Genomic DNA, 26,549 nt, shown 5'->3' on the forward strand with positions numbered 1-26,549 from the left:
CCATGTGTTCAGTAGAGAATATTTTGCAATCTCAAGCTCAAAAGATCCTGGCCCGCTGTTGCACATTAGTAAGGATTTAATCACACACAGAGGAAACCCCTGGTGCCTTGTCCAACAGAAAGAGCTGCAGTGATGTTTGCTGCCATCTAGTGAAGCAAAGAGAAAGGCACACAAATCTTTCAAAATGTTTTATTTTTATTATTATTATTATTATTATTATTATTATTATTATTATTATTATTATTATTATTATTATTATTATTATTGTCACTATTTACATTTTCCCCAATTGTTTTTGGGCAGACAGGTGAGATCAGGTGAGATCCTCAGTCAGCGTTGAGGCACAAACAGACCCCCTGGAGCACCCAGTGAGAGATGTGCATGGTGGTGTACAGGTCTGCTTCGAACACCAGGCCCACACCCATTGCATTTCTCCTCAAGGACGTCGTGTACACTGGTGTCCGCAGAGTATTCTGTGGTGAGGAGCAGGACGAGAACCAGCAGAAGTGAGAAGGAAAAAAACTAAATGAAAACAAAGTTCAGTATGAAAAGCATACAGTCATTTTTTCAAACCTTTAACGCCAGGTTGCGGGTCTCAATGGGGATAACTCTGAGAATTGGCAGTTCAGCAACCAGCACTTTGGGTTTGCTCCTGACGAGACAACCTTCCTCAATGTCCCAGTCTCCTCCCTCCAGATACAGTCCGGACACAAAGCAGCCTGCAAGGAAAACAGAACAATCAGTCATTCTGAGAAAATCTCCAGTCAGGAAAGTTCAGGTCACAGTCTAGCAAAGAGTCATTACCTTGGTCCGGCTTGTCAGTAATTTCCTCGTCACTGTGGAACTGCGTCACCTGTGTGTACAGTGTGGAAAGATCTAGAGGCCAGCCATTTTTCCTGCATGCAGCCTGGACCAGGGCGGTCAGGTAGGATTCTGGGATATGGAGTCCAGACAGCCACATGACTTTTGGTTCCCCATCTTCAACCTGGTGGAAACACAATACTGACTCATGAGCTGTTTGTGTTTCCAAAATAATGTATGGTTTCATTTCTAAGAGTAGCACAAAGAACAGGAGGATGTTCCAAGATAGTGAGTCCTCTCTCACCCACTGACTGTACTGTTCAAAGCGCCTCTGGTAATGGCACATCCAGTTGCCCAGTGACTGCAGAGTGTCCGGCGCCAGCATTTTCCAGATGGCAGGAATCTGACCATTAAAAATGGCTCGAGCAACCTCATCCAGCTCGTTACTCATGCCCACCTCGCCAGCCAGAGCCTGGGGGAAGGAGAAGGACACCAGTTGTGAGTCGGCTAAGGAGGAAGTGCGACGCCTTCCGACTATCTGCAGCCTCTCACCCTCTGAAGCTCAGCCAGCGAGCGCTGCATGCGAACCACTAGTTTGTTGAAGCGCTCCAGTTCTTGGAGCAACACCACTGAGGTGGGAGAGACGTCGGTGCCAAAGTTTTTGCGGATCACGTCCAAGTCAAACAATGTGGGCAGCTTGCTCTGAATGTCTTGGGCCACCTGGCTGATGTACTCATCTCTGCTGATGCTTCCGCTCGATTCACCTGAGGCAGAAAAATGCGGCGGCAGCGTGCAACAAGGAAACAAGTTGGAGTTTTGCACTCAGAACTCAATTTAAATGCAGAGGAGCAACAGCTGGATTTGAGTTGAACGCACCTGTCTGAGGCTGCAGGTCTATGAGGTGAGTCCACATGTCTTTGGCTGCCTGTGTGTAGTATCCTATTTCTGCATTGGAATGAAGACCCATCACCTCTGGGGTGTTTGCAAGTGGAAGGCTCTCAATTTCATCTAGCGGATCAGACGTAGCGTAGACGGAGACGTAGACATAGTGAGTGATCAATGTGTTTCACGTGGGCAAAAAGTGGCAGCTGGCATTGATGAAAACTGACCAACATAAATTTTCTTGGGCCCAGTTGGAGGGATCTTGTAATCAACATCCTTGTTGCCATAAAAATTAAAGCGGCGGAAGGTGTAGAAGATGAAATCTCCAAAGTATTCATCCATGTAGACGCTCAGGATCCTGCGGTCAAAGCTGTCGATGGCTCGCCCACCGTACATCACCTACGTGAAACAAAGCAAAGACCAAATGTACGGCATCACCAAACAACATCGCCGTTGTACTTTGAATGAAAGAAAAACCTCCTCACCTCCCCAACGAGGTATTTGAGACTCTCCCAGGGGATGGTGGTGTCTCCTTGGTTGTGAGCTCTGCTCAGGTAGGTGTCCAGGATCTCCATACAAACCTGAGGACACAGTTTCAGCAGCCATTGAACAAGCGCACAAATTTGGCTGTGAGGTGTGAATGACAACAGCGGCGCTCACAAGGAAGTCGGACTCGTTGAAGTCGTAGGGGACGTTCCATCCTATCTTGCCGTACTTTCGCCGCTCTTGCACCACAGCGTGGAAGAAGGTCAGGGCGTAGACCAGGCTGCTGAACGCAGGGTGCGGGCAGGATGATAAGGTCTCGTGGGTAATTTTAGCGTACGTGGCTCTCATGTTGAGTTTGAGGCCATTTGGAGGCTCGGTCACGACCTGCATGGTAAAAAAAGAAGAAAAGAAGGAAACATCGTTTCAAACTGTTTGTCACGATTGTTTCTCAGTATTTTATACGTAAAATGTTACCTTCTTTGAATTACCTTCACGTATTAAAACTAAGTGCACAACGATTGTTTTGGGCTTCTTAGAAAGCAGTATGCTATGGGCCATGCACTGTTTACATGAACAGCTCAAGACATGAAACAATGATGTAATATCACTCCGTCAAAGAAATGGTGAAACGTCAAGAGTGTAATATTTGAAAATTTTGAAGAAGAAACAGTGAGATCAAATGGTTAGATTTTAGATTGAAGCAGCTTTCACTCTTTCTCCTCCTCCTGAGCTTACCAGTAAACTATGGTGGCCTGCGCATCTAAACTTGGATACCTTGTCCACCTTCTTCTTTGCTGGTTTATTTAAAGACATAGCATTTACCCCAATTACAAAACGCCCTGTCAGGCAGCTGGATTGTCCATACCAGGCTTCCTTAGAAATATGGCAACGCAAGATGGCAGCTAACTAACTGGGAGAAAGACTCTTGCTTTATGTATATTCTTATGTATATGTATTCTTATGTAGAGTCGTTCTAAGGGTAGGACAACCAAATTACTTTAATTGCATTGCAATTATACATTTTATTAATGTATTTATTGGCAGTATATTAAGCTTTTACCAATATAAAAATTGTAAATCAAGCCAAATATTACGTACTGGCCCTTTAATGTACACATTATTAAATGGTGTTAGAAAGTGTTTTTACTGAGTAAAAAGAGAAAACATCAAACCTTGAGCGACCTTTGCAGTATTCCAATGGGGAAATCGTCGATAGGGTTGGTGGTGATCCACAAGCGGAAGTTGGGGTTTGGTTTGATGATTCTCTCCAAAGACTTCTCCAGGTCCTTCAGCCACTTGACCAACAGGTGGCAGTTCTGCAGCATCAACCACTGACCACGGGTGACAGAACGTTCCAGCAACTGCAGCGCCACCTTTAGCACAAGAGCGGCAAATGGCCAGCGTTAGTCCTTGAATCTATGGCATCATATTTTTAATTAAAAAACAAAAAACTATTCAATTAAGAATTTGGCAGATTTCTTGTAGCACTCATCCCAGGTTGAGACCGTTATCACCTTCAAAAGTGGGGAGTTTTTCCTGGCCACTGTCACACTTTGTTTGCTCTGGGTGGCCCAGTTGTTTTTTTTCTCTGATTGTACAAAGCGCTTTGAGACGCCTTTGGATGTGATTTAGCGCTGTACAAATTAAAGTTGATTAATTGATTGATTGAAAAGTGTGTGCTACACAAAACATTTGAACCCAAGAGGACCTGGAAATTTTCAAGTTAATTCAGTCTCTCAGTCCCAGCTGATCTTGAATAAGTTTTGTGCATTCTTTTTGGTATGTCCAATCTAATAGCATTTGTTATACTTTGTGCTGAATGTTTTGATGGTCCCTTACAAATATGCTTTGGTTCAATTAATTTCAACCTAGGACAACGATGACAGATGTTCCCTTTTAGTTACCTCTGGTAAATGGACTGTACTTATATAGTGCTTTTTCCAGCACCTTTACGGTACCCCAAAGCGCTTTACAAAGGCCTCTCATTCACCCATTCACACAAACATTCACACACCAATGGGTGGCTGCTGCCATTCAAGGCTCTGCCAAGCCAGCCCCATTGGGAGCAATTTAGGGTTAAGTGTCTTGCCCAAGGACACAACGACAGACTAGGATGGAGCAGGATTCGAACCGCCAACCTTTCGGTCACCTATGAATGTTTCATGATGATCATGATGCCATTTCCTTTAATTTTCAAAACATGAAATAGAAAATGAAGAGGAGACTACAGCCAGGAAGGAAGGAAGTGTATAGAATAGGTGGTGTGTTCCCAGACCTTCTCTTGGCCTTGACCCATAGCGAGGAACTTGAACTTGTCTCCAAAGCCTGAGCGCTCTGCCAGCTTCATAAGGTCGCTGGCTGGATCGGATCCTGGGCTCAGGATGAAGACGATGGGGGAGAAGGGTGTGCTCTGCTCATAAATGGCATCAAAGTTGATCACAGGCGGCTGAACGTATCTGAGTAGCGTAAAGATAAAACAAAATATCAATATTCTCAAATTGGACTGTTTATCTACGTATGTATGAGCAATCTTTGTACAACAACACTATTCTATTTCACATATGACCAGCTGCCACAGAAAACATCATTTAAATCAACTGAGAAATGAGTCACATTAACAAATGCATTGATTTTTGGGAACTGAGACTGAATACTTTAATGACGTCGAGATGGTGCCACATGAGGTTTGAAGAGAGCGTTATTTTGTTGACGTTGCCTTACTTCTCGCCCATGGTGACTGTGATGTAGTCAGTCACAGCTCTGTAGACCCTATCGACACGGAAGCAGCGCAGCAGCAGGAGTTTCTGGAAGGCTGAAATGTTCTCTCCGTACTCCATGGGGAAGGGAACTTGTTCTGGTCCATCAAGGTCGTACCACTGAATTCAAAGATAATGGAATAAAAATCAACTAATTGCGATTTGGAGGGATCGTTAGCGTCACAGCAATAATTATAGTTCAAAGGTTGATCCGTGCCACTCTGATGACTTACAGTTTTCCACTGTTCAGGATCTCTCGCCAGGTCATCGGGCAGAGAGCCAAACTGCTCGGGAAGAAGCTCTGCTAGTTTAGTGATGTCCTCCCAGCTCTGGTCTGGCAGCCAGTCACAAGGCTTTTTCTGCCTGCTCTTTTCCAGAGACAGATTACCTACAGACACGAGGCAAAACCACTCAGAAAATGGCTACAATCAATACATTTTGAAAGGGTTGAAATTCTGTTTGAGTCTTCACCCTTGATGAAGAAATCTAACTCCTCCTGAGGGACCCTTGCCTCCGCCTGCTCAATCTTGACGGTCATGTTAAAGGAAAACAGCAACTTGTGTCTCTCAAACAGACCTGGAAATATGTAGCTAGTTCAGATCAATCATGTTAAAGCCATTTACCGGTTGTTTCGTTATGTTTTTTACCTGTGCAGCCATAGTTATAAACACTGTGCGTCAAAGTGTTTATGATGTTCTTCAGTCGTTGAATAAGGACCGAATCTGGCGTGGCCTTACGCAGTGAAAAGCAAAACACCGCCAGGTAAGAGGCAAGAGAGTATTGGTACATGCTGTTCACCAGAGCCATCTCCGTCAACACGAAAAACAGGATGGCTCCACGCTTGGCAACCGGTCGGTAGCCATCTCTCAGCTTGTCAATGTCCTTGGATGTTTTCTCCGCCAACTTCAGCTTCTCGAACACCTGGGTGGCACAACACAGAAGCAGTGAACTTCAATGACTGACTTCAGTCCTGTTGCTCTATCAACTCACTGCTGCATGCGCCGGTCCAACTAACCTCACTGGCTTTTAACTTTGTCTCCTCCAATGTCTGAACCAGCTCAGTGTTGTCCAACATGTTGCCGGTGGACGTAGCCAGCTCTCTGAGCAAGGAGTCCACAAAGTTTTTCAGCAACTTTTTATTGTCGCTGGTCTCTTGGATCAAACGCTCTCGCTGCTCCTCCAGCTCCTTCTTCTCAAAGCCCATGATGACACTCAGTAGCTGGTCCTCCAGACCCTTGAGGGTCACTGCAAAGAGTGCAAATCAAGTCAGTGGCCGGCAAGATACAAACAGCCAGACTGAGACTTTAACACAGTAGTAGTAGAAAAGAGTCTTACCAGTGTAGTTAATCACCATGGCCTTTCCAAACACTGAAGGGGAATACTTTGGGTTGGACAGTTTTGTGTTCAGGTAGAGTTTGAAGTTGGGATCATAGTCAACTTCTTTGTCACCCAACATGATGACTTGTCTGCCCTCAGCTCCTTTTACGTTCTTCAGCAGGATATTGTCAATCACAGGGTCAATGTACTCATCTACATCTTGGAAAAGGAATGGAAAACCATATTTGATGGCCATCTCCAGCTGCCTCAGGAAGTCGGGATCGTTGAAAGATGAGATCTGCAGGGCAAAATAAGACGGTCACACTGTCAGGCTCACATGTTGCGCGGCAGTCAGTAACCTGTAACTGAAATATCCCTTTACAATCAGTGTCACACGACTCCTTAAACAGTGCAAACCTCTCTGTACCTTCAGGTTATTGGTTTCTTCCTTCTTCTTGATCCAATTGAGGGCTTGCTGCTGTGGGTCGATACACATTGGGAATCGGCTCCCTCTGGTTGTGAGGATTCCATTCTGCACTGACAGCTCATCTGGAGGCAAACCCTCTGAGCCCCATCTGTTACAAAAAGATAAGTGTATTGTCAACTAAAGTGAAGGTAAATCTACAATGACAGTCTGTGTTGTGTTGTGCACTCTATATTTCACCTGCTGATTTCGACCTCCTCAGTCAGAAGGTTTTCCAGTCTGAAAGGTTGGCTCAGGGGGATGCCTCTGGTCTGCACGTCATTTACCCACATTTGATAAATCATTTCCTTCCTGAAGTCAAAGCTGAAAGCGCCAGCGTAGCTCAGGAAAGCAGCAGAGATCAGACAGTCACCCAGGAGGAAGACACGCCGCTGTTTCAACTCCTCCAAGTCTTGGACCCAACTGGTTTGGGATTGTTGAAAGAAAGAGACACACAATTGTGTCATGAAGAAAAAGAAGATTGGAAAAAGGGCAAAATAGCTGGTAAAAAGAGTTGGTTCTATATGTTGCCAGATTTACAAGCCCACCGTTCATTTTCAGAGCTCAGACCAGAGATGAGTTTGTCGGCAGCAATCAGCCTCCTCTCCATGACTTCAGCCTCTTCTTGAAGCAGCTGTTTCTCCAAAATTGCGGCTTGATACTTCTCTCCAAGAGCCTCCAGCTCTATTTGGATGTCAGTGAGCTCATTCTGAATGCGCTCCAGCTCCTGCTTACTCTGGAAGAAGCTCCTCTCCAGACGTGCCACCTGTAAGGACGTTAAGAGTGTGTCAGTTGAATCCGTGTTCCAGCACAGAGCATGTTGGCAGAAGACAAATTGCACAACACCTTCTCTCTTTTGGGTTTTATTGTGCGGGCGACATCGCAGTAACCAACGATAGCCTCCACAAACTTGAACATTCCTGCGCCAGCCCTGCTGATGCTTTGCATCTCCTTAAAGCTGGTCTGTAGACTTTTCAAAGAACCTGGTTGATAAAGACAAAAGAAAACCAATAAGTAAGACATGAATCCAATATAAATGCCCACCATTAAACTAAAAACAAAAAAACATAATTTTCATCGGATTTTATCCAGATCGATGACGACTTACTTTTGACACTTGAGACCTGGTTGTTTGTTATTGCATCACAATCCATCTCCATCAAGGACCGCAGGAAGTTGGCCTCTGACATCATCCCCTTGGCTGCCTGCCAACTACTTTCCTTGTAGCCACGTAATGTCAAGATGCATTCACAAACCCCCTGCACCTGTTTTGGGGGCTTGGCAAAGGATCTGCACAGACAGCCAAGAACGAAAAGCGTTCATAAAGAAAATTCTACCTGGTTCTCGAAAATTATTTTCGGCCTGGTGAAGTGTTGTAACTTGTTCAAGTCTTTCATGGCCGTATACTTGAATTGAAAGTGGATGGAGGTTGGTGAGCAAGAAAGGCACGTTTACTGAGAAATGCTAATATTCTAATCAAAGAAATCTGATGGACCTTTATTAAATGTGGTGGGTGAAGCTTTTATCTTCTGATAGATTAAGATTTTATCCAATTTTTTTGAACCAAAAGATATTGCAAATAGATTAGTTGGCAGGAAGCTACCGGATCTCTGTGACATCAGATTTATCAAGGTCCTGCAGGGCATGTCGAGCCCCGGCCAGTGCTGGTAAAGCTTCAGCCAGGGAACTCTCAGCTTCTTTCTTCTCAACGGCTATGACTTTGTTCTGCACCTCAATCTCCTTGGCTTTATCTTCTGCCAAAGTCTTCTTTTCCTCAGCTTGAACAAAAACATTTTGCAATTAGCATATCACGCAAACGTCTTTTAAGCCAGGCTAAAGGATTATACTTTTGCGCGCCTTTCCTCTGTGACAAAGACTTTTGGGATGTGAGAATTCACTGACCTACAGCCTTGTTTGTACTGATCTCATCCAGCAGGGCCTCACAGGCCGTCGACTTTTCAGCGAGGACAATCTTCTGCTCTGCCAGCTTTACATTTAGGTCAGCCAGCTGTTCACTGGCCTCTTCTAATTTATCCAAACCTCCCTCCAGATGTTTGCACTGACCTGGGATGGGAATGAACACAATCAAAACAAGGTTTCCAATATCATAACGTGAATGCACAGTAGTCTTTGGCGCCTCCAGTGTAAGGTTGCGCTTACACGGAGGGCCCAGGTGTCTTGAATTTGATCTTGCCCCAGTGAGATCAATCACGTGATGGTTTAACGGCTATGTGAACATTACAAATCACATGACATCTGATGTGGGTCTTAAACAAAGACAGATCTGGTCAGTCTGAACCGTTCGGAATTTAATGTGACATCAATGTCTCATGAGAACAACTTTTATCCTAATAATGCTTAAGCTGGAATCCCAAATAAAAACAAACATTATGTATGGTCAAAGATCACCCTTGTCATAATTTGCTTTAATATTCATCTGCTTCCTCAGCACAATAACAGACAATGAGATAGATTGTGTTTGACGTTGTATTGTGTGGAGTAAAATTTGCAAAGAGTGTGAACAGCTACATAAAAATAGGTTTGGTCATACCCAGTATAAATTCATCCTTATCTTCGAGGAGGTTAGAGTAGGTGCTGATAAAATCCAGGTAGTTTTTTGGAGTGACATAGTTACACCGCCTGAGTTTCTGCAGGAAAAGCATGCTGTAATGATCCACAGAACTGTGGACCATGCAGACATGGTCTATGACAGCTGTGGAGTGAGCCTCGGGAATCATCTGACTTTCACCTGGAAAAAAAGAACAATAAATAAATAAATTCAAAATACAAACAAAAACATTTTCTCCTGACAACTCATTCAAGTGTTAAGTTGCTTTTAGGACTTATCATTTGGTAAAGTGCATTTGAACATGAAATAAATGTGGGCAGATTCACACCGAGGAAACACTGGGCTACAGCGAGGAGAGCCTGTGGAGGCCAAGGTAGGAACCAGTCTATGACAGTGTTGTTCATAAGTCCTGAAAGAAAACAGAAAACAACAAACTTAAATGCACAATGTGAAGCATTCAAAGAGATGTATTGGCATATTGGCAAATGGAACAAAAAAAATGAAACACATTTGAGCTGTCTCTATGATTAGTCACTAGAATTATTAAATAATTGATCAGGGTAAATTTCTTACATAAAGCACCCAATCGTAAACCTTAATTCTTCTAGTTTTTCAGTTAACTTCTCCCTCGCTTTTCCTTTTTCTCTTCAACTACTTATCTAAAACTATTGTTTTCCCTTCTGCCAGGTTCAGGGCCCTTGTACTGTAAGCACAAAAACTCTAACATTATCAATCAGAACTTTATAACTAACCCGGAAAGTTCCTGCATCGTGTCCTCAGGGTGTCTCCAACAGGAGACATGCCAAGAACAATGTGCAAATTGTTGGCACTCTTGTTCACAAAGTACTGCCACACACTTTCTTTAGATGGACCAGCTCCCATCCCAAGAGCTTCCTCCCGTATCTGGTTCAGGATCGATTCCCTCTCATCATTTGGGAACAATGCAGGAACAATTCCTATTAAACACATTTTCAGAGAACAATCATTTCAACTTCAATAGATTCAAACCTAATTTAAACCAGGTTCATGGCAGTTTCAGACCTGAGGTAAGCATGTTGTTGATGAGTTCCAAGAAGCCTTCCTCTGCAACGTGATCATCGGTAAAGAGGAACACGATCTTCTTGTTCTCGATGCCGAGCTTTACATAAAGCGCTTTCAGGTCGTCACGGAAGCTGGTCTCACCGTATCCTCTGCTCAGTGTTATCTCAAACATCTAGAGAAAAGCACATTGCATGAACCATTGCTTGCAAAAGTGATTATTTACTCTGACAGGTCCTTTAAATGCATTGTGCAACAACCTCACAGCCAGCAGTAAAGGCAGACAGCTTGGTGAGAGACTGCTTGCCAGAGCCCCCGACACCAACGAGCAGTGCATGGCCGCGATCGATGCGGATGATCCGATGCACTCGGGTCAGATGTTCCAAAGCATCATCAAATAGCACGAGATTCATCTTGGACATGCTCTCATTGTATTCCTCAAGTATTTCCTGTGGAATGATAAAACTGTTGTTATAAGGTATACCCAAGGACAGACAGGGCAGAAAATAATATTAAATGTTCCAAACTAATATAACATTTGTGTGTTTTAGAATTACACTGTTCTGAGGCAATCTGTGACTGTTGATTACCCACAGTACCTGAAACAGGGCCTTTGAAGCATCGTAATCCTGAATGTCCTCATAGACCCTGGGTTCAGTTTCACTCAGGGCGCACCTGTAGTCGCCAAATAGAATTGGATCCTTCATGGCTATCTCTATTTCTGTCCTGAAGTGCTCCTCAACCAGGTTCTTTATATGGCCTTGTACCTAAGTGCAACAAAAGAGTACATACCCTGTAACATGATGGGATTGCATTGAACAGTAATGTATATGGTCGAAACAAATTGGACAAACATGTATGTAAACGGAACTAAAAGCTCTTTTACAAGTGACTTATTACCAGGGTTTTGTCAGTCTCATCAATGAGTCTGTCGTGGAAGATTCGCAGGCACTCATTCCTCCAGACACGCACAAATTGGGCTACAGTCAGAAATCTGATGAAGAGAGAGAAACCAGGAAAAACAAGGTTATCTGAAGTTACGTAGTTTATCTCAGGTAAAGGACAAATCACCTCAATCACCATTAACTCTGCATGATCAGACCTGTCAGGTTTGGTGAGGACCATCCCATTGAAGACCCTTGACAGATCCCTCAGGTTAAAGATGTAGTGGAACTTGGACGGAGTGGGAGGCAAATCTTTGATGATGTTGTTGTACAACTCCAGTGTGCATAAGGTAATTTTATCGCAAGCCTTCTTTATGACATCCTCAAACAGCTAAACAACAACAACAAAAAAAAATCATATGCAGGTTTATTACAGCTAAAGTGGTTGAGTATTGATCTATGTGGATAGGAGACACTAACTTTGGTGTGGCCTTTGATAATAGAAGCATATATGAGCTGAAGAGACTCCACTGCAGGGAATGGGATGCTGAAGACACTGAAGAGGGAGACAAAGCGTGAATCCACCTCATTTCTCCCTCCTCCCGCCTTCCCCATGGCTGCAATGAAGCCAAGGTCCTTGAGGATTTTGTAAATAAGGTCCTTCCCTCTGTCATAGAGGCCACCGCGGTCTAACAACAGCTTTAGAAGAGCAATAGGCTGTTGTGTGCCATAACTGTCCACCTGAATAACCAGACAGGATGTCAAAACAAAGTCAAACTAACAAGTACCAACACCAACAGCAGTGACCAAGGACCTTTGGCATGTTCATGTCATCAATAAAGACCAGCAGTCTCTTCCCCATTGGAGGCCCATAAGTTCCTTTGGTCCTTTTTTCAACATTGGATTCCAGGTTCCTCTGCAGATCCATTGAGGTTGTTCTGGATGAAAAGTTTATTATCAAAGTAATCTGGAAAGAGGAAAAAAGAATTCAGAGACATGAAGTGAAGCAATGAGGGGACACATGGTTGTCCAGTGAACTCACTGTCGTGTCTACACTGAGGTTCTTCAGAAAGCTGAGAATAGTTGCAGTCTTTGAGGTGCCAGAATCCCCAACCAGTAGTACTGGCCTCTTTATCTTAACCATTTGTTCCAGGATCCAGCTGCATCTGGTGGTGTCAGTTGTTGGCACTGGAAAACAGGAATAAATGACAGTGAATAATCTTTTGGACGTTCAAAAGGTTAATTAAGACCTCAAACATATTTATACCCCAAAACAATGGATCCTGCCCTCAATGTTCACAGTAATTCACTTACCTAGAATATCAGCAAACTTCATTTGCGGATCATGAATGTATTTAGTGACCAGGGAACTCCAGGGAACCCACTTATTTTGTGTCCCATCAAAATGGAAGTCATACAGAGATTTGAGGTATCCTGAATTGAAGAAGACATAAACCTCTAAGATCCTCACTAATCTAAAGAAAAATATACAATATCCCTATACAAACAATACGTCTAAGAAATTACAGAGGTCTTCTTATCTACTGGTAGAATTGTCATCGTTATATCACACAGGAACATTTGCAAAACTTCCTTCACAAACATAATGATAAATCAGTCTTAAGAACCAAATCAGATTCATAATCATCCAGGTATAAATCAATTCACAAAACCTGGGATCTCTCCGAGTCCAGCCAGCTTTTTCTCATCATGCACAATGGTTAACGCAGAGAGTCCTTTGATGAACTCGTCAAACTTCTCCCTGCCACTTTCCAGCAATGTGGCTCCCAGTGAGCAGTACAGAGCTTCCAGGAAGAAACACTCTATGGCCTCTGCACCACCAATGTCTCCCTCGAGCAAGGCATCCAGTGTCATGCATAGTTGAGTAACCTGTTCAGTCAGTGCATGCAAAATACACCTTTGTGTTCTAAAGTGATTACAGAACCTTAAGTATAATGAAAGTGCCAATTTCAAAACACGGCAATTTTTGAATTTCAGAGACATTGCAGATATTTGGAATTAACTTACCATGTTCAAATCTGTCTGAGGGACAACAGTTTTCAGTTTCTGGCCCTGTTTACCATCAACAATACCGTCCACGATCATGTCTATAGACTTGTGGACATATTTCTCAAACAGTGTATTGAGGGCTTCTTGTTCCTAGCAGTGGGAAAAGTCAGTAATAAGAAACAAAACAAGCTATTTCACAGTTTAACTGTCTTTGTCCCATACTTTGTCAGGTCTGTTGGTCACCCATTTCTGCCAGTACGGGGTGTAACGCAGGTTTTTGGGGTCCACAAACACCATTCCACAGCGGGAAACAGTTGCAGGGGAGGCGTACTGCAGATCTCCAACCTTTCAATGATGGGGAAGCATTTTTTCTATTTTGTGAATGAAATGTCCCATGAAAGAAAATGGTGAGAATTTTTGACAAATAGTGGCAAAATGCAAGAATTACCTCAAACAGTAGGGCACAGTGACCCTGTAAACGAATCCGCTCTCCGTTTGCCAGGGTGAGGAGCTTGTTGTCGTCCATCACTGAGTTCATGTTCTCAACCCATAAAGCGTCCACATCACCATCAAATAAGATGTACCTTTGAGTCAAATATTGGGCCAAGGATTATACTCTTCACATGTAAATAGCAAAGAGTAAAACTTACAACTACCAATAGTGAATAGTTATTGTTAGTTGTTAATAGTTACAACATTATTATATTAAGTTTAGGGTCTAAGGATGTTTTGACAGTGAGCATCACTAGATTGGTGACATCATTTTCATATTTTGCTTTTTAAAGTTCTTGTCTGACGAGAAAAGATCTTTTGGGTGTCCATCTTAATTTGGGGACCTATGATTTATTTTTTTTATTGTACAGTACCTCAGTTCTTTTTTATCAGTTGGTTTATTGATTGCACGAAAGATGTTGGATAAGATTCCATCAGTCCAGTCTCGAGTTTCAGGATCCAGAATACCGTAGAGTTCAATGACGCTCATGGCTTTTGGATTCAAGGGATACATCTTGGTATGCATTCCCAATCTATTTAGGAGGGAAAAACAAGATACTAGTCTGCCCATAGAATTAAAAAGCCAGTGTGAATAAAGATGAAACCTTATAAACCTAGACGGACTTGGTCTGAGCTTGACATAAGGTGTCGATTACAACTGACTTCCCTCCACCTGTTGGACCCACAATCATTGTGGTGTGTCTGGTCATCATGGTTTCATACAACTGCACCACTTTGTCCACCTGGAACCACAGAGAAAAAGAATGTACCACCACCTAATCATTTGCATTCTAAAGCTCTATTGACAGATATTTATCTGGCGATGATGGTAAGTCTGTATTTTCATCCAAGACCACGGTAAGACACCTGATTAAGCATCATGATGTATTTCTTGTCTTGCAGAATATATTCCACTGCATCGTTGAAGTTGGGATAGCGAACACGAGGACAGTCCAGGCCAGGAAAAAGGTCTGAGATCAGTCCGAGGAACAAAGGCACATCTTCAAACACAAACTTTGGTAGGTTCATGTCCCTGAGGGCCCGCATCAATACCACATCCTGTGAGGGAAACCGGAAAAGTGTGACAATTTATTTCAGATAAAATGTACTTTTATGGCTGAAATTCTGAAGTCAAACTTACCTCATGGATGTCTGGTGATCCTCTCTTTAGCTCTCCTGCCATCACCAGGACAGACTTCAGAGCACGCAAACCAAAGTCATAATGTGACTGCTTGGAGAGCTGCTCACGGGCCAACTTGTACAGCACAGTCATCTTCTTTGCCAGCATCTGAATGTCATAAAAGTGACAAGATAAAAATTTCCAATTAGAACTTCAAATACACTAGTATTTGAACAACAAAAAGTATGATTTTTTTTTTTTGCTTGCATTTTGCCGAAAAGGGAAAGGAATCTAATCATCCAAATTGCAATGGTCAAAAAACAAAGTACATGCTCAGTACTTTGTGTTGCCGTTGATGTTTCCATACTTTTGCCATCAGGAATCCCTCGGAGAAGAGCATGATTTCACAAATCTGCTGAAGATCGGGCACAATGCAGACAACGGGTCTGAAGAGGGCTTTGACTGATTCTGGCAGCTCAGTGCGTCCTGCATATCCTGGGTTCATGGTGATGAAAATACCCATCCGATCATCTAGGCTGATCTCTTGGCCTTCAAACTAAATAAGATCAAAACTTAAACTACAAGTAAAGAAGAATGAACTTTGGTGCTCAAAATAACTTTTTACACAACTTAGCCAACTGAAGAAGCATCTTTTTATTCATTTTTTCTATTTCAATAAGTTTCTTGCTCTGCAAGACAGTGATACATACGTGAAACCTTTTGAGATGCAGAATGAGAGCATTTCGAATGGTCTGTATTTGGGAGGAGATCACCGACAACACTGAAGCATCAATTCGATTGAATTCGTCAAAACAGCCCCAGGCCCCACATTGGGCGAGGCCGGAGAGGATCTTGCCCACAGCCTGTCGAGAGCAAAACAGAGTGAGGTAAATTTAAATATATGAATACAAATATACACACAGTATTACAGCAACACATAAGTCAAGTTGAATATTCCTGACTCAGCAGCTCCGGAAGAAGCAACTTCTTACCATGTAATCCATGCCTTCGCCACAGTTTGTTACCACACACAGCAATCCCAAGGCTTTGGCCAGATCTTTGGTGGACTCGGTCTTCCCTGTTCCAGCTGGTCCAGCTGGAGCTCCACCGAGGTACATGGAGAGGGCCTACATCACACACATATCTCATCATATATGTCTAGTCGAGACAAATATTGTAGGAAAATTCAAGCTTGATAACTTGTGTTTATGCTTTTGGGGAGAAATTTTTTTTGGAAGAATCCTTTGACCTGCGTGATGGTGAGGTAGATGCGATCTGTCAGTGGTGTTATAACCAATCGGCCGTTCAACCCCATGTATTCGTAGCCGTAAGAAAACGAAGCGCTGCACTGATGCACAAAGAGGTCGTCCTCCTCCTGGAGCCAGTAGAATCTGAGCTGGCTTTCCCACTCAAACTCTCTTGCATCATTGATACTACAAAGAGAATCGTACTTTATTTATTGGATTACAATATTTAAAGGGGATATTGACAACAACAATTGGTAGGAGAAAAATTATAATTAACTTTTTGAAGGGTGGCATTTTTTTTTTTTTTTTCTGAAAAAGATACCTTCCTTGACCTGACAGTCCGAATGACAGACCACTGAGGCCAAAGTGAGTGTGACATCTACTTGCCAAGAAGTATAAATGTTGTCCATCCAACCATTTAGATTTAGTGGTGCAATGTTGTTTGTGGGAACAATAAAACGTTGAAATGTAAATTTTACCTTTTGAGCACAAACTGGTCCACAATGTCTCTTGCATGCACATCAATGATGAGTGCCGTGTTGATCTTTTTCCTGTCGTTTTTCTTCATGGGTTGAGTAATACGTGTGACCATCTCGTCAATCTGCTGATGCATCTTCTTAGCGTAGTCAGTTAGCGCACGTTTGTTTCCTTTCTTTACACTTGCAAAGACATCCTCCACCTCCAAGGTCCACCACACTTGATTTGCAGCCAGCACCACCATGCCCTGGTACAGAAGCATCCAGTCCACCCTGTCAGACACAAGACCTTCACTTCATCACACATGCTCTGGCTATGATACCAGAGGGACATTTATGAGAGTGACACATAACATTGTGAAGTATGTACACAGTGAATATACCATTCTTATTTTACTTCTTTCTTTGTGTGCATTGTGAAGGACATGCCCTTCTTTAAAGCCACGGAGCACCTCTGGGTTGTGTCCATAGATTAATATTTTCATTGGATATATTTTAAGATGTATCATGCAATTGGTATCCAGAAGAAAGCCAGTTCTCTCCGTCTTTGGATTGCACTATTATTACTAATGTTTTATGCTTACCTGACTATGAAAATCAGGATGCTTTCAAATGTAGCAGCTAAATTGCCAGAATATACATTTTTCTACTTATTCTTTAATTTGTCTCTTTTTTTGTGTGTGTGTTTTATCCACCTATCTGTGAACAATATTTTGGCTTGGATAACTGCGCACACCTTGTGTCAGCACAATAGTGAAAGATTGCTTCCTTGGTGATGAGTCTGTTTGTCCTTCTCATCTCCAGAAGTACAGCCAACATCCACTCCTCCACTCTGCCCTCCACCGGGATGGCCTTCTTCAGCTCCATCACCTCACCCTCAGCAGATACCATAGCTCCAGCTACTGTCTCTCCGTTGCTGTCCACATCAAACCTCAAGGAGGCAATGTTGTCATACATCTGGTGAAACAAAGGAGGGTATGTCAAGCAAAGTTGTCCACAAACATGGGTAAGCGGTACACCCTCTCCATCCTTGACACCTTGATCATGTGCTCCTGGACACAGGCAGGGTCACTGCTGCCCAGAATGCTGAGCAGCTCATCGTCAGAGATAAAGAAGAAGCGAGGAAAAGCATTCCGCTTGGCATTCAAGTAGTCGTTAAGACTCTTCTGGCAGCTCTCCAGTCCGTCACTCAGTTCCTGCAGATCCGTTAGCCGATTTGGGATCAGGCAGCACACTTTGATGTTTGGACTCTTTACTGTGCTAGTCATGATCTGCATGGAAAATAAACATGTTTGTCATTTCCGTAACTAATTGACAGACTTTGTGTCAGCAAAGCGCTTTCAAGGAGCAAATGTGATGGATACACTCACATCTTTAAACTTTTTGTCAATGACATCAAATTTCTTGGCTTCTCCTGGTAATTGAGCACGAATGTCACCACCAATGAATATGCTTTCCAAGTATATCCATTTCCGCTGCACAAGTAGCCACACCTGAGGAAAAGCCAACTGTTTGTTTTGGGTTTTATATACATCATGTCTTACAACAGCAACAAGCACTCTAACCAACCTCTATGGTCTCACTGATGAGGGACAAGTCTCTCTCAAATTGTTGTATGGTTCCTAGAAAAGGGCCAACAAAACGGCTGCCAGCCATGCTTTGCAAATTCATAGCGTCATTGTCAACTGTCAACAGGATCTCGTCAACGGCACCCAAAACAAAGCCTCGCTCCTGCGTGCCTTTAAAATAAGGTATGACGTTGAACTTCATGTTGTCCCAGGTTGACAACACATCCTTTACTCCCTGGAGGAGCAGAGACAACACAGATTTGGAAACTAAATCTACAACTTTTCATTGGTAAACTGAGGACTACACTTTTGGGATAATGACACAAATCTGAAAAAAAAAGTTGACGACATACCTTCTCGATTCCAATCTCCTTAACAGCAGAGGTAACAATTTCACCAATGACATCTGAATATTTGTGGAGCTCCATTGAAAACATGTTCTCCAGAGTGAAGGTATCAGGTTTCATATCGAAGCTAGTACCCGTTCTTTCCATCAGTAGCTTCCAGTGTCTGAAGACAAAAACAACATACAGTATATGGCCTCACACCGCTGTTACATCAACAACAGAATTCTTCCATTTCGGCTTTGCTGCTACTCTGTGACTAACCTGTCCCTGAGGGATTCATTCTTTAGATCCAACAGTAGTGGCAGGGAATCTCTGAACTCTTTGAGACGGCCATCAAGAGAGAGGGCGGCAGGTAAAGCCTGCACGTCTTTGGGCATCTTCTTTAAACTTTTGATGAAACCCTCAACACCCTCTTGAAGCAGATGGATGTTTAAATTGGCCCACAAGGTCTGAGACCACTTAGCCTTAGCATCCTGGCAGATTTAAGGGGCATTCACAGTTAATTAATAATATGTTCTTATGTGTGTGTGTGTGTGTGTGTGTGTGTACATATATATATATATATATATATATATATATATATATATATATATATATATATATTAAAAAAAATATATATATATATATATGTTTTTTTTTTCATTACAATTATGGCAGAAGTGTAACGGCACAAAAGAGACAGCAATGCAAAACCTTCTGAGCTTTGTAGAGATCGTATACGAGCCGCAGGCCATTCATGTCCTTCTGAATGTTGATAAGCTCTGGAAACACTTTTACTTGTAGATCCAGCAGATTTGCAACATTGGCTAAATCCTGCTGGTCTCCCACTACCAAGCCCAGCTCTGCTTCAAACTCTTGTATCATTGCCAGTCCTGCAGAGAACACAAAATAGATATTAACAGAAGAGAAGAGAGAGATTAAAAAGAAAGAGAGACTAGTCACACAGCTGAAGTTCAACATTTTAGACATTGTTTTGAGACCATTCTCTAGATCGTCTCCTACAGCACCAGGTCCACACAGGTTGAACTTCTCAGCAAAGACAGACAATGTCTCTGTAAAGTCTTCCAGTTTCCTTGTTGAAACCTTTAAATGTCATAAACGGAAAAACAAAACAAATAAAAACATAACAAAAAATTAAAAATGTATTTTCAATGCAAGCTCATTGCATTTCCACAGCTCATAACCTACCACACTGAATGATTTCTTGACAGTTGTCAGACGCCGATCCACTTGTCTTGATTCCTTAAACAGGTCCTGCCATATCTGGTCAATTTTAGACAAAAGCTCGAGTTCACCCTCTCCAACCTAGGTATTAGAAATGCAACAGTTCAAATGAAAATGAAATTATAGCCATTCACGCTTTGAGTGGACACAAGTTCAAGAGTGAACATCCATTACCTCCACTTTGTACATTGACAGTGTTCTGTATCTTTCTTTTATCTCATTGAATCTCATCTCTACATTCAGAGACATGGCCCTAATCTCTGAAATGGTGCTGAGGACAGACTTCAGGTCCTCAAAAGTGTCAGGGCTCTGCTTCAGCTTCCTGGAAAGTTCCTTTTTCAATAAAAACAAAAAGGTGTTTTGTTTGTCTGTTTGTTTTTTTTAAAAACACCATTATAGAAAAAATAATATCTGAGGGTTTTTTTTTATGTAAAGGCCTATGACAGAGGAGTAATAGCAAGAACTGATACCGCAAATCCATCTCGCAAGCTGAAAAGATCCTCTTTGGCAGGCATGTTGAGGAAGCTACCCAGTGAAGTGATCCAGGACTCAGCTGCCTCCTGCACTGCGTTCGACAGAGGCTCAAGGTTCAGGTACATGATGTGTTCATTTTTAAACAGACACTCCAGCTTCACTTCCTGATTTATACGCGAGAGGAACTGCAGCTTTTCATCGTACATGACACATGTTGGATTTCTCGCAGCAAATCTTTCATTGACAATGTTTTTGCACTTTTCCCAAAGAGGCCGGTAGCGTTTCCAGTGGCAAAGGTACCGATCTGCAGAGTGGAGAAGTCGCTGGACATTTTGGGACACGGCCATGGCACTCTCATTGATCTGAGGGTGGTGCCAAACGTCACTGCAGAAGTTGAACGTAATCAAATCCTTTTCACTGCCAATCTGTTGGGGCGCGCATTCAATACATGTCCCACGCATCCATCGAACAAATTGCTGGAAAAAGAAACAAACAAAGGACACATAAACTGTATTATCTGCTCTAAATTTGGAATTACAAAATGAATATTGTCAATGCAGCACTACTAGAGAGACTCATCACTGGCCCTACCGAAGTGCTCTCCACACAGTCTCGAACACACTGCATGACAAGCCAGTAGATCTCACTGAAGTGGGGCTGCAAAACAATCTTAGGGGAAGACAGGATGGCATCCACTTGGAAGAGAGCAGTGTGTCCCATCAGCATGACATTGAAGGACTGAATGTTCCTTAACAATGGATATTTTAAAAAAAAAGAAAAGAAAACAAAAGGCTGTCACTATTGTTGGAGACGGGCTTTAGGCTACAGGAAAATGGACCACTGATAAGCATAGTTTTGTTTTACCACTTACAATTGAGAAGAAGTGACCTTAATCATTACCTTTGAACCATCTTTATGAGGGAGTCCAGCACTCTGTGTTCCCAGTAGATATAATATTCTGTCATACATTTGGCTTTGCCTGTGCTGGTCTCCAGAATCAAATGTTCTATCTTAGTGATGAGAGGTCCGATGTCGGCATACTTCCTGCTCAGCAGATTCACAGTCTTGGACCGCTCTAGCTCGATGTTTTCACAGAACTCCTTCACACCTAAAAGAAGCAAGGGAACACTTCTTCTACTCAATTATGATAGTCACAATATATAGTCCAATGAACATCTGCAAAATTTGTGCTGTCTCCCTTTTTTTGTCTAGCTGTTTCAGCCTCAGCTCTGACAGGATCGTACTGAGTGTCGCACCTGGCAAATCAGTGGATTTATCTGAGACAGGAAATTTCAGCAGGTTGGCCGTCACTAAGGATTGCAACTTGGATTCAATATCCTGCTCGTTCTTCTGAATTTGAATTACAATCGACTCAAATCTGGAGACAGTGTGAATGGCTCGGCTGATGAAGTCGCACACACCTAAACACAATCAGATGGCCGTAGAAATTGTCATTAGAGGTTTGAATAAAGTCTCAACTTTGAAACACTGCAGTTGTTAGATTTCAAAGTCAGAAGATGCCCTACCCAGAGAATTCCAGTTGAGTCTTTTACATCCAAAATTGACTTCATTTCTGACTGTATTGATGTGTTCAGCCAACATAATGGCTTTGGTCTCACTAAGGCTGTCCAGTATAGAGTGGAAACGGTTGATCATCTTCTGAAGATCATCAACATACCTTCAAACCAAACCGAGGTAGAAGAGGGTTAAGGGTAAACAGCTGTTTGATAAATTCTTGCATTGAGTGATGTGCAGCTGCACTACCTGATAAATTTATGCTCCTGCAAAGCAGCATTCTGGGCAAGCTGAGGTACTGAGTATCCCAGTGGCTCAAGGCATTTTGTCTCAGAAATTATCTCCTTGATCTCAGGGGCAAAGTTCACAGCGTACCGCACATCCATCTTTGAGGAGTTTGTATTGTGATGGGCATCCTTCAAGTTAGAAAAACAAAATATTGCCGGGTCTTCAAGAGGTGGTGGACATTTAGTCTGTATGCAGCTGTACAAAGTGACGGACAATCAGCCGAATGGAAAGAAGCACAAACCAGTTCCACGTGGACTTGCCCTTCACATGTCGTCATGATCAAAAGTGGCTTTTTGATCCTCTGTGGCAGGCTGCGATCTGTCTCAACCATCCAATGGTCATGCTTCTTCTCCTCATAGCTCCTGATTTTCATTGCCATCTCCACATACTTGGCTTTTGCCTGGGTGAAATGCACCAACATTTCTATAAGCTTTTATCCACAGTAACATTGTGTCCAGTTGCAACAAGTGAAATTAACTCACTGCACCGATCAGTTCACATTTCAGCATCTCTGGAACTTTCAGGAAAGGAAGGATTGTGCGTTTGAGGCGGTGGAAAAGAAACTGTGCCCATCTGATGGCTCCAGCTACTGGAGGCTCATTCTTTATTAGGGGTGGTTTGCTCTTCCTTGCCTCAAAGATTTCAGTTTTGTTTTCCACCTGCAACAGATAAGAAAGCAGGTCAGAGATTTGCTCCTGGTTGGCCGTGCTATCTGAAAGTCAAACCTATATGCATTTTCTATCAAAGTTTATCCTGCACTGAAGGTGAGGGCGGGGTTGTGACATGGACAAGTTGTCAGTTCATCACAGGGTTACAAAGGACAGTTTAAAGTTGCCATTTGAGTTCATATGCATGTCTCTAGACTGTTGGAAGAAGAGGGAGTTCCTGTAGAGAACTTCAAAAAACTTCTTGGATTTTATCATTATAATTACTTAGCACAGCAGTACAAACACATAATGGTGTATTATGTGCATTTTGAATGGTCAGCAGTGTTCATGTTAAAACAAACAAGTAACATTATAATATTCCAAGCCAACTATGTTAACAGCCCAAATCGAAATGTACACAATCACTGTTAACAATGGATATGAGCAAGTTAACGGGCAGTTTCAATTTTTATTTTCTTGCTTGCAGGATTGTACCTCTTTGCAAAACTGAATCAGGATGTCATTGAATTTCCTCATCAGGTGGTTGTTGATGGCCTCTGTGGAGCGGATGTGTTTGAATTTCAGGAGCAGGTCAAAGGCTGCAGTCGAAGAGCGCAGCGTTTTAAAAGACTGGTCGATGATGCTGATGGCTTCTTCCTCAATAGACTGAGCAGACATAGTGGAGAGTGGGCCCCAGGTCAAAAAAATAAATAACAGCAATGCAACTGTACCAGCTGACAAGAGAGTGAAGGACAAAACAATTCTGCTAATCCTACATTTCTCCACCAAAGCCAATGCATTCGAACACACCTGAACAGAATTGTTAAAATTGTGAATAATCATTTTCCAGCTTCCCATTTTACACTTGTTAAAAGGATTGAAAGTAATTTCCTCAATAGGCATGTGCAGTTCGTCCACTCTGCACAGCGCCTCTTCAATCTGTTTCGGGTCCCCTGTGACTGCCTTGAGGTCTGGACCAAAGATATTTTGAAACTCTTCCAAAACCTGCACAACAGGAGTCAGAGACGTTCATCAGTAAGATATTCACTCATACGTTCAGCCGTTGGACTTTTAACCTAAAGTAGTGCATGCAACCTCACCTGCAAAACATGGCACAGGTCCTGGCATATGAGAGCCATGTAGTCGGTCCTCTCGAACAGTCGCCGACGGTCAAACTCCCAGCGGGAATAACTTCCAGTTTCTTCAATTTCAGCGCGCATCTCCAGATACGATGTCTTCCACTGCTCCAAAACCTGTTTGGCATCATGCAGCTTCTGGATGGCCACTCCACTCTGTTCTCTGCCAAGACAAAGCAAAAACCAAACTGTTTGAATTAAGATTTTTTTTTTTCTCTCATGGCGGTTATGTTCATCCAGATAAGTACAACTTTACGGGTTTGCACAAATGAGAATGTGCCCGTACAAACCTGAACAGCTTGTGGACGTCGATGACCTGGCCCACGCGTTCGCACAGCTGCCACGCAATGCGCTCCATCAGAGTGACCATGCGCTCGTCCGTGTTGTAGTGACAAGACAACATCCAGATGATCTGCAGGCTGTCCACCAGAGGAGGGATGGTTTCTAGGATTACCACAAAATTTGCTCCAGTTGCTAGATTCTAAGACACAAGAAGAAGAAATGGTAACTCATGACACATGAGAACAACTTCTCGTGCAAATATGCAAAGTCAACATTGATGGCATTTGGTCAGAGTGGACTCATGAAAAGCCCCCCAAAAAAAGAACAAACAAAAAACACAAACTGACCATGAAGTGTCTTTCCAGCGTGCTGAGGAAGCGTGAATTGTCCTCCGACTCCACGCGGTATTTGGTCAGCTCAGCAATCGTCTCCTCCAGGACATGAAAGACATCAGACTGTGCTTTGGTAATCACTGCAAGGATCTTCTTGACCACAGGCTGCTTCAGTTGGTCGCTCAGAGCGCTCAGAGTTGAGGCGCGTTCTCGCCAAAAGGCGATCTCTGCCAAGGGGCCGGGGGACTGCAGAACAGAACAGAATTACAAGTGTTGATGGAACGCTTTCTTCTTTAAATTAGTTCTTAGAAATGACTGAAGAGCTCAGTCGGTTTTAACTACGGTATTGAGACACTTCTTTTGGTTGGCTGTCTAACTTCGCAACTGTGGCAATGGTCAGGAATTCAGGACACAAGAACAGCAATAACTAACCTGCGGATGTTTGTGTTGTTGCTCCTCAATGACAATGGCCATGTGTGTCTGCCAGGTCATCACATACTGCTCCAACTCCTGCACAGCTTCTGGATTGGAACACAGTGTATCCACCGGCGGCTCCAGATCCATATCTGGGATTTGTAGTGTGATTTCATCTGCAACAAATAGACTGATATTAAGATTTTACTGATCACACTTGGACAATTAGTGACACAGTGTTTAGATGTGCATTTATGCTTTGGTTAGTCATCCAAAGTTGGTCCGTTTATCACAGTAGTTTCACCAGTGGCTAACACGGCACAGCAAACAAAGTACTTGTTGACTTTTTGATAATAAAAATACCTTGAATGTGAAGTTGCTGGAAAGTTGCGTGCACCACTTCCAAAAACTTGTACATTCTGTTGAGTAATTCGTCACAGAATAAAAACTGTCCAAGCGAGTCTTCGACAACCTCCTCGCCTGCAGGCACTGCTCCCACCGGATAGACGTCTCCTGCCATCTTCATTTGGTGGGCGCCCAGCAAAGGCATTTCGACCTGATCAGTGGGGAAATGATGGTTTCAATGGTATCACTCATTCTGGCGTACTTTTGCTTCACGCTCTACTTACATGGGTGAGTTTGTACTGCTGCACAAGAAGAGGGTGTCCGCATTGCATGCCGAAGTCAAATAACCTGGGCATCCGGTTGTTTGCCTCTTTCATGTCAGGTGGATTGTCGATGGTTTCTATGTGGGAGACACATTATGTCAACAATGGCCTTAGAGGGCAACTCCTAAAGCCAAGTGCTTAAACTGCAAAACTGTTTTTTGTCTCACCCTTTGTGCTCCTGATAAAGTAGAAGGTACACAAATTCAAAAATCTTTCAATGTGATTATTTATAGCCGCGTAGAGCTCATCAAGGTAAACTAGTTGAATTTCATGTTTCTGAAACGAATCATAGATAATTTGGTCAATGATAATGCCTTATGGGTGACATCAAACAATTTGAGTCAAGTCTGATCTCACATGGAGAAACACTTGTTGACATGACGTTACCTGTCCTTCACTTTGGCTCACAGTCTTCTCTTCATGAACTACTGAGTCCTTGTCTTCTCTTCTGTCTGAGATTCAACACCACAATTTGATGTAAAAACAGAGATTTGAATTTCACTCCAAATAAGTGTAAGCCAAATGTACAAAAAAAAGTGTAGATATGCAAAATGGTCAAGCAACCTGTGGCTTGTTTCCGCCCTCCGGCCCTGCCATTTTATTAACTTGACATTTACCTTCACCTTCTCCTATTCCTTCCTCTGGCATAGTCTTGAAAAATAACAGACATATTGAAAAATCCTCCTGGGAGTTGTAGTTCAAAAAATTTAAGATTTTCTCCTCTTCTTCTCCGTCTTCGCGGCTGAGGAGTTCATCAAAATAGTGTCTCTCTGGCAGATTGAATCCAGCACAGACACGCTGCCGAATCCACTCCACTCGAAAATCTTGATTCACCATTTTTTAAATTATTTTTTTTTAAGGGCTATTATTTTGCCTAACTAGAATTCAGGTACTCTCACCTCTCACATGGGTGACAAACAGACCATAAAATAATAATACAAATGTTTCACTTTTAAGTGAGAATTCTGCGATTAAAGCATTGGTCACAACATACCAAAGCCTCCTTTATGCCACAGTGGGCAAATATTATTATTACCCTTTTAGATTAGAGGAAGCTAGATATGGTTAACACATTAACACATTTTATTTTCCCTTCAAAAAAAGTCAACTGAG

At 42.7% G+C, this 26,549-nt stretch overlaps 1 protein-coding gene across 2 annotated transcripts; it reads right to left on the reverse strand.

The window, feature by feature from the left end:
* Nucleotides 1–162: 162 nt before the first annotated feature.
* LOC142887978 (dynein axonemal heavy chain 10-like) lies at nucleotides 163–26,360 on the reverse strand. 2 transcript variants are annotated; one of them, XM_076025980.1, is made up of 78 exons: nucleotides 26,054–26,360; nucleotides 25,824–25,888; nucleotides 25,604–25,712; nucleotides 25,398–25,513; nucleotides 25,132–25,324; nucleotides 24,787–24,944; nucleotides 24,370–24,600; nucleotides 24,031–24,221; nucleotides 23,705–23,903; nucleotides 23,415–23,609; nucleotides 23,100–23,270; nucleotides 22,440–22,616; nucleotides 22,199–22,357; nucleotides 21,919–22,085; nucleotides 21,681–21,832; nucleotides 21,411–21,575; nucleotides 21,055–21,262; nucleotides 20,746–20,902; nucleotides 20,151–20,630; nucleotides 19,855–20,013; nucleotides 19,645–19,761; nucleotides 19,437–19,539; nucleotides 19,150–19,328; nucleotides 18,718–18,929; nucleotides 18,463–18,619; nucleotides 18,111–18,344; nucleotides 17,912–18,034; nucleotides 17,579–17,812; nucleotides 17,278–17,498; nucleotides 16,545–16,814; nucleotides 16,068–16,251; nucleotides 15,811–15,945; nucleotides 15,529–15,681; nucleotides 15,186–15,374; nucleotides 14,840–14,986; nucleotides 14,566–14,757; nucleotides 14,323–14,441; nucleotides 14,073–14,231; nucleotides 13,655–13,790; nucleotides 13,429–13,551; nucleotides 13,225–13,356; nucleotides 12,870–13,086; nucleotides 12,511–12,630; nucleotides 12,239–12,384; nucleotides 12,011–12,163; nucleotides 11,677–11,937; nucleotides 11,415–11,587; nucleotides 11,213–11,306; nucleotides 10,912–11,079; nucleotides 10,573–10,761; nucleotides 10,316–10,487; nucleotides 10,027–10,230; nucleotides 9,603–9,683; nucleotides 9,257–9,454; nucleotides 8,608–8,769; nucleotides 8,309–8,483; nucleotides 7,814–7,995; nucleotides 7,552–7,688; nucleotides 7,254–7,471; nucleotides 6,907–7,128; nucleotides 6,670–6,817; nucleotides 6,261–6,540; nucleotides 5,941–6,170; nucleotides 5,573–5,846; nucleotides 5,397–5,501; nucleotides 5,159–5,313; nucleotides 4,891–5,045; nucleotides 4,445–4,625; nucleotides 3,342–3,542; nucleotides 2,344–2,553; nucleotides 2,169–2,264; nucleotides 1,911–2,082; nucleotides 1,678–1,809; nucleotides 1,354–1,565; nucleotides 1,106–1,273; nucleotides 805–985; nucleotides 574–719; nucleotides 163–473 (listed from the first exon to the last, which is right to left on the reverse strand). In XM_076025980.1, exons 1-78 carry the CDS (start codon nucleotides 26,271–26,273, stop codon nucleotides 327–329), a joined length of 13,656 nt encoding a protein of 4,551 aa, XP_075882095.1. In that variant the 5' UTR covers nucleotides 26,274–26,360; the 3' UTR covers nucleotides 163–326. The 2 variants fall into 2 exon arrangements, with proteins under 2 accessions (XP_075882095.1, XP_075882096.1); XM_076025981.1 differs by lacking the exons at nucleotides 25,398–25,513; nucleotides 25,604–25,712; nucleotides 25,824–25,888; nucleotides 26,054–26,360 and having other exon boundaries at nucleotides 164–473; nucleotides 24,787–24,958; nucleotides 25,132–25,270.
* Nucleotides 26,361–26,549: the final 189 nt, after the last annotated feature.

The sequence above is a fragment of the Nelusetta ayraudi genome, unplaced genomic scaffold (genome assembly GCF_046127955.1).
Source record: "Nelusetta ayraudi isolate G7.1 ecotype Tasmania unplaced genomic scaffold, CSIRO-AGI_Nayr_v1 ptg000018l, whole genome shotgun sequence".
In the NCBI taxonomy this organism is placed as follows: Eukaryota; Metazoa; Chordata; class Actinopteri; order Tetraodontiformes; family Monacanthidae; genus Nelusetta; species Nelusetta ayraudi.